Source organism: Balaenoptera musculus, chromosome X, assembly GCF_009873245.2.
Source record: "Balaenoptera musculus isolate JJ_BM4_2016_0621 chromosome X, mBalMus1.pri.v3, whole genome shotgun sequence".
Lineage (NCBI taxonomy): Eukaryota > Metazoa > Chordata > Mammalia > Artiodactyla > Balaenopteridae > Balaenoptera > Balaenoptera musculus.
Genome location: NC_045806.1, coordinates 128,383,264 through 128,390,674, shown reverse-complemented (window position 1 = coordinate 128,390,674; position 7,411 = coordinate 128,383,264). Strand labels below are relative to the sequence as shown.

The following is a 7,411-nucleotide window of genomic DNA, read 5'->3' as shown; positions in this document are numbered from 1 at the left end:
CTTAATTTTGTTCAGATGGCAGTATTCCCGAAACTGATCTACAGATTTAATGAAATCTCAATCAATATCATAGCTGCCTTATATGCAGAAATTGACAAGCAGATCTTAAAATTCATATGAAATTGAAAGGGGCCCCAAGTAGCCAAAAACAATCTTGGAAAAAAAGAGCACAGTAGGAGGACTCATGCTTCCCGATTTCTAAACTTACTACAAAGCTACAACAGTCAAGACAATGTGATACTGGAAGAAGACTAGACATAGACCGATGGAATAAAATTGAGAGTCCAGAATTAAACCAGTCTATGGTCAACTGATTTTCAACAAGGATGCCAAAATCATTCAATGGGGAAAGAGGGACTTCCCTGGTGGTCCAGTTGTTAAGAATCCACCTTCCAATGCAGGGGATGCAGGTTCGACCCCTGGTCAGGGAACTAAGATCCCACATGCCGCAGGGCAACTAAGCCCACCCACGGCAACCACTGAGCACATGGGTCACAACTAGAGAGAAGCCTGCGCGCAGCAAGGAGGAGCCCGCAGGCCGCAACGAAGATCCCGAGTGCTGCAACTAAGACCCGACGCAGCCAAAAATAAGATAAATAAATATTTTTTTTTTAATGGGGAAAGAATAGTCTCTCCAACAAATGGTGCTTGAACAAGTAGATATCCACATGCAAAAGAAGGCAGCTGGACCCCTACCTCACGGCATATATAAAAATTATCATAAAATGAATCACAGACCTAAATGTATGAGCTAAAACTACAAAACTCTTAGAAGAATACATAGGAGTAAATCTTCATGAACTTGAATTTGGCAAAGTATTCTTAGACATGACACCAGAAGCACAAGCAACAAAAGAAAAAACAGACAATCTTTACTTCATCAAAATTTAAAACTTTGCACTTCAAAGGACACCCTTAAGAAAGTTCAAAAAGGACACACAGAATGGGAGGAAATATTTACAAGTCACATATCTGATAAGAGACTTGCACCTACAATATGTAAAGAACTCTTACAACTCAGTAATAAAAAGACAAATAATCCAGTTTTTAAATGGGCAAAGGGGGACTTCCCTGGTGATCCAGTGGTTAGAACTCTGAGCTCTCACTGCCAGGGGCCCAGGTTCAATCAATCCCTGGTTGGGGAACTAAGATCCCAAAAGCCACTCGGCGGCCAAAAAAAAAAAAGGCAAAGGACCTGAGCCTACCTTTCTCCAAGGAGGATATGCAAATGGCCAATAAGAATGTGAAAATATGCACATTGTCATCAGTCATCAGGGAAATGCAAATCAAAACCACAATGAGATACCACTTCATACCCACTAGGATGTTTGGAATCAAAAAGTCAGAAAATAACAAGTGTTGGAAAAGCTATGGAGAAATCAGAACCCTCATACACTGCTGGTAGGAATGTAAAATGGTGCAGCCACTGTGGAAAACAGTCTGGAATTTCTTCAAAGGATGTAACATATAGTTACCATAGGTCACAGGAATTCTACTCCTAGGTTTAAACCCAAAAGAGTTCAAAGTACGTGTTCAAACAAAAACTTGTACACAAATGTTCATAGCAGCATTATTCATAATAGCCAAAAGACGGAAACAACCCAAATGTCCATCAACAGATAAATGGATAAACAAAATGTGTTATGTCACCCAATGGAATAGTATTCAGTTATATAAAGGAATGAAGTCCTGATACATGTTACAATGTGGATGAACTCTAAAACATCATGGTAAGTGAAAGAAGCCAGTTACAAAAGTCTACATATTCTATGATTCCATTTATTTTTAATGACATCAGATTGGCAAGAATTAAGAAAGAATATCATATATGATGCTTGAAGTAATGCCAAAAAATGGTCTTTTCACATCTTGCTGACTAGAATTTAAATTGCTCAGTATGTTTGCAAAGTATAATGCCCATATATATAACATTTAAAATATTCATACTCTTTGACTTCCTGGTCTTTCTTATTAAGACTCTATTTCATAGAAATAATGTATGTGTGACTATACTTAAGAGAATATGGCAGCATTGTTATGGCAAAAGGAAAATAGTTGGAAATGGAGAGATGCCAATGATTCTTTATTAATTGCAAAAAGCAAGTGTCAGAGTAATGGTCCAGTTCGATCATATTTTTGTAAAATCAAACAGCAGTAAATGTGTATATGTATATATATTTTCATAGAAATACACGTGGAAGAATATATAACAAACTGTTAATATCTTGGGGAGGTAGGGGGCAGATAATAATAGACTTTCCTTTTTTGTATATTTTTGTATTGTTTCGTTAGTTTTAATGAAGAGGTGTTACTTTTGCAATTTGAAAGATAGAGAAAATTTTTAATTAAGAAGAGGAATTAGAAAGGAAGGGAACGAGCTGTTTTCCCGGCCATTTCTGTGTGCGCTCCTCTTACAGACAGTGCGGTCCTGAGCGTCGCCTCTACGTGGAGGATTACAGTAACCCTGTAGTCGGTGATGAGTCAGAGTGCGTGGTGCTGATGCTGCTGCCATTTCATCACCTCTGCGAGCGCAGCATCCGTCCCTCCTCTCTCCCTGCGCCTGGGCCTACCTCGCCTCAGGCTCCCAGGCCAACGATGCGCTCGTGGCCGATCTAGATCAGGACCGAGCCGCGCTCTCTGAGGCCTCGGCCGGGCGCCCCCATCTCGCCGCCCACGGCCCGGGCCGAGGAGACCTGCCGAGCCCCGGCCATGGAGGCCATCTGGCTGTACCAGTTCCGGCTCATTGTCATCGGGGATTCCACGGTGGGCAAGTCCTGTCTGATCCGCCGCTTCACCGAGGGCCGCTTTGCCCAGGTTTCGGACCCCACGGTGGGGGTGGATTTTTTCTCCCGTCTGGTGGAGATCGAGCCAGGAAAACGCATCAAGCTCCAGATCTGGGATACCGCAGGTCAAGAGAGGTTCAGGTGGGAGCGCAGCCCGGGCCCGCGAGCAGTGGGAGGGTCTTCGGGGCTTGCACCGTCCCTGGGGAAAGAGGACTTCCTGGCCCTGGTCGCCGCCCTTAGGGAAGATACCGAGGGTCTGAGAGTTTCTGCTCAAGCCCACCTTCAGGTAGCTGGGAGTTCAGTGCAGGGAAAGATGCACCCTGGCAGGGAAGGCCAGTCAATAATACATACTGCTGGCACCACAACTGCACCAACCTGCCCCTTGGTGGCTAATAAAGGAGCTGGAGTTGATCACTGTAATTCATCAATTTCAGTCCCTATACTACATTTCGAAAATGTTCCCAGGTCATCCTAATGTAACTGACAGATATAGATAGATGATGTAGAGATAGAGATATAGATAGCTAGATATAGATATATAGATATAAACATAGATACTATATAGAACTATAGATATATATATGAAATAGACACTGATGATTGATGCCTTCTTGCAACCAGCAGACATTGAATGATCATCCACTATATGCCAGACACTGCACTGTTTCCGGGAAAACAGCCTGAGGAAACTCCTGCAAGGGGATGCCATGTAAACAAAACAGACATAGGCATTTCCCTCTTAGAATGTCTGTGCTAGCATACTGGGGGCAAAATAGACCAGCAATTACACAAAAGAGTGCCTTGTTCATATTTGTATGCCCACGGCCTACCAGAACGCTTAGCACATATTGAGTACTCAATGAACAGGTTTAATTTTCTCTTACAACCCTTTGGTGGCCCTTGTAGTATGTATCATTTGTAATTATACGTATGAACACAGATGAGGGAAGGCTAAGTGGAGAAGATGAGGCCTGATGAGTGTGATACCCAAGCAAAACAGGAAAAGCCCAGGGCAAGGAAGCAGCATGTGTGAAGACAGAAGTGAGGGAGAGCAGTGTACACAGAAAACTTTGAGCTACAGTCATGCCAAGCAGCAGGAACTAGATCAAGAGGGCTCAATAGCTCATGTTTAGGATCGTTTCTTCATTTAGCTATCGAACACTAATCAAGCGTAGAAGATGCTGCTTAGGTGGTTGAAGAGGGGTGGGGAGAAAAAATTTCAAATATCCTTGTTCAGGTTCACTTTGAACTTGTGATTGCATTTCTCATATTATAATTGAAGAAAGGTATCTTTTATGCTTATTGGAATTTCTTTCTGTATGAACAGCCTTTTCCTATCCACTGATTATTATTTATTGGGTGATAGTGATTTCTAACAGCTCTTTATATATTAAGAACATTAATCCTTTTCTGTCATGGATATTGTAAACTATTTTCCCAGTTTTTCATTTGTCTTTTAACTTTAAGAAAATTTTTTGATGTATGGGAGGTTTTAATTTTTATGTAGCCTTGTGTTGTATTTATAAAGAAAGGGCTTTGCTACTTTCTAAATAGTCACAAACCATTAATGTAATCATGTATTTTAGAGTTTTGACTACAGCTTGCCTATTGATTTCTTGAACCAAGCTGTTCATGAATCACAATCTTTGTTCATGTTGAATTTTCTGGTACACCTACCATTCTCCATGAATCTTCAACCATAAGGGAATTAGAAATGCTTTCAGTCCTTACGGCCGATTTGCCTGGTTCTGGAGACAAACTCAATTTGTAAGGTTTGTTCTTACCATCATCTAGCTTGGACTTTAATTCCCCGGACATTGTTTATTCTGTTACCACTGGGCCATTTGCCCTAAGCCTTAAGCTATTGAGTCCCTCGTTGTTGATCTTCATCCAAGGAGACAGAAAAACTAAAGATAAACATAGATCAAAAAGCACAGTAGTCTAAAGCAAGTGATTGTACAAGCAAGAAGTTCTACAATGTCTAATATGCTCTGAGAAAAGTACCATAATGCGTACTGAAAATGAAGCTCCTCAAACCAAGGAGCGAAAATGCACGAGGTTTCTTCTGCTTAAGAAGCACAGAAAATGTATAATAGGTTTTAGAAACATTCTAAAGCATTCTACAATGCTTTAAATAAATCATAGCATTTTAAGGGGAAGCTTTGGCTATTTGGGCAGTTTTTCCCAGCCTGTGGCTCCCAAGCCAGCCTCTTCGAAATGTGTCAGGGAGTGGGGCCAGCAGACACTTGGCTCAAGGCCTTTGCAGACCATCCCTCTTTTTCCTATTCCCACATGGCCTGGAAAATAAAAAACAAAATTATGTTCCTCCTCACAGAAGAGACTGAGGACCCCTGTTAGATTAAAATAAAAATATAATAATAGACAAACGTGGTAATGATAAATGGGAAAAAATGGAGTATATTGTAATATACCTATATACTTATAAGCATTTTCTGTCAACTATCGTAAATTCATTCTTATTTTTTAGAAAATTCTTTTCCAACTACTATAATTTGTAATGAGTTCTCCAGGTCACAGAATACTTTAACATCCATTATTTCATTTGCCTCATGATAACCTGTTACTTAGGTATCCCACTGAACAGAAGAGGAAGTCTCATTCAGCTATTCAGATGTGGGCATGGAGAGTTAACTGTGGCGCTTGCCTAAATCGAGGGAAAATGCCTGTATGTCCATGAGCATTCGTTTCTAGAAGATTCCATCTCAAAGTTTTGCTCAATTGAGAATTCATATATCATTATTATTATGGAATGACATTTGTATTCCTTTGTTAAAAAAAGAAAACAATTTTCACCAAAGGACTATGTCACTAACCAGAGACAACAGAATACACTGAGTTCATTGAAGTGCAGGAGTTTGGGCATGGCCTTCATTCTTTACTTCTTTCTTGTGTTGTAGATCCATCACGCGTGCCTACTACAGGAACTCAGTAGGTGGTCTGCTCTTATTTGACATTACCAACCGCAGGTCCTTCCAGAATGTCCATGAGTGGTTAGAAGAGACCAAAGTACACGTTCAGCCCTACCAAATTGTATTTGTTCTCGTGGGTCACAAGTGTGACCTGGATACACAGAGGCAAGTGACTCGCCACGAGGCAGAGAAACTGGCTGCTGCATACGGCATGAAGTACATTGAAACGTCAGCCCGAGATGCCATTAATGTGGAGAAAGCCTTCACAGACCTGACAAGAGACATATACGAGCTGGTTAAAAGGGGGGATATTACCATCCAGGAGGGCTGGGAAGGGGTGAAGAGTGGATTTGTACCAAACGTGGTTCACTCTTCAGAAGAGGTTGTCAAATCAGAGAGAAGGTGTTTGTGCTAGTCAGCCCTTTTATCTCCAAAACATGCTCTCCCACCTGAACTTAAAAGTGACCAAAATGAATAGAATCATCGTGCGACTGAAGAGAACTCAACCTCCATATTGGATACCAAGTGAGCCTGCTCCCCAAGGGGCCCTTGGACAGGTGATGGGCGGGTGGGTGGGGGAGCCTGGGTGCTGGAACTGGCACTGTTTTGTGGCCCATGCTGGGCAGTGGCCGCTCTGTGTGCCCTTTGTGGACCGCATGTCAAGGAACTGAGGTCTGGGGAGCTAGGCCCCAGAAAAGTACACCCACAGTCAGGACAACTATTTCTTGGTATTTCAGCTCATTCATAGGTCACGATCATAAAGAAATATGTAAAGGGGAGAAAAGTATCACATTGGGAACAATTAGCCAACCTAAAAAAGAGTACGAGATCAGCTTAATCAGTGAGAATATCCTGCACTAAACATATGTGCTGGGTTTGGTTATAAGGTACCAATTAGCTTCTAAACAACTCATGTGTAAAATGAGGGGTGTGGACCAGCCTTTTGCTAAGACCCTTTCAAGGCCTGGTGTTCTAGTGAAAACGGTGTGAATGTGGAAAAGGGAGGCTCTTTACACACTGTTATTGTCACACTTGAAAAAATGTACAGCCTTGTGAAAGAATAACCAGCTGTGTGTAAGAAATTGTCCCACGCAAATTACCGTGTAAGTAGAAGAGAGAAACACTGTAACTCCCATGCCCTCCTTCCCCTCTGACCACGCCTGGGGTTTCACTGCATTGGCGACTGCAATCTGAAGGTAAACACCTGCTCAACAGGAGGTGCGGTAAGCCTTACAGACACATTACAGTTCATCGGCCTACCTATTTGATCATCGTAGCAAGCCGTTAGGGTTTCTTCCCCAGTTTACGAAAAAATTAACTGAGGGGCAGGAGAGTCACTTGACCCCTGGTTCTTGTTTCACCGCATCATCCTGCTGTCAGATGAATAAACTGTTATTAATTTGTTTACTTTGGAAGTGATATGACTGTAAATAAATATTCTCTACATGTTAGGATATGTTTCCTTATTGATTACAACTCAGCTATAATCCTGAGGGAACCCGGGCATGAGTCAAAGGTAAAGCCCATTCAGGTATTATTGACAAGAGGATTTTACACAAGTGAATAACTGCACAGTGAAAACACGTTGGAACTGTTCGGGCTATAAATGTTCTTATCACTGAAACACAGTGGATATATTATTGAAAGGAACCAAATACGGCAATGGGGAGTGGGATGGGGTTAAAATACTCACCTCAC

At 41.8% G+C, this 7,411-nt stretch overlaps 1 protein-coding gene across 1 annotated transcript; it reads left to right on the top strand.

Annotated features, from left to right (window-relative positions):
- The first annotated feature begins 2,393 nt into the window (after positions 1–2,393).
- On the top strand, positions 2,394–7,164 carry RAB39B (RAB39B, member RAS oncogene family). Its single transcript, XM_036841130.1, has 2 exons — positions 2,394–2,924; positions 5,702–7,164. Exons 1-2 carry the CDS (start codon positions 2,710–2,712, stop codon positions 6,126–6,128), a joined length of 642 nt encoding a protein of 213 aa, XP_036697025.1. The 5' UTR covers positions 2,394–2,709; the 3' UTR covers positions 6,129–7,164.
- Positions 7,165–7,411: the final 247 nt, after the last annotated feature.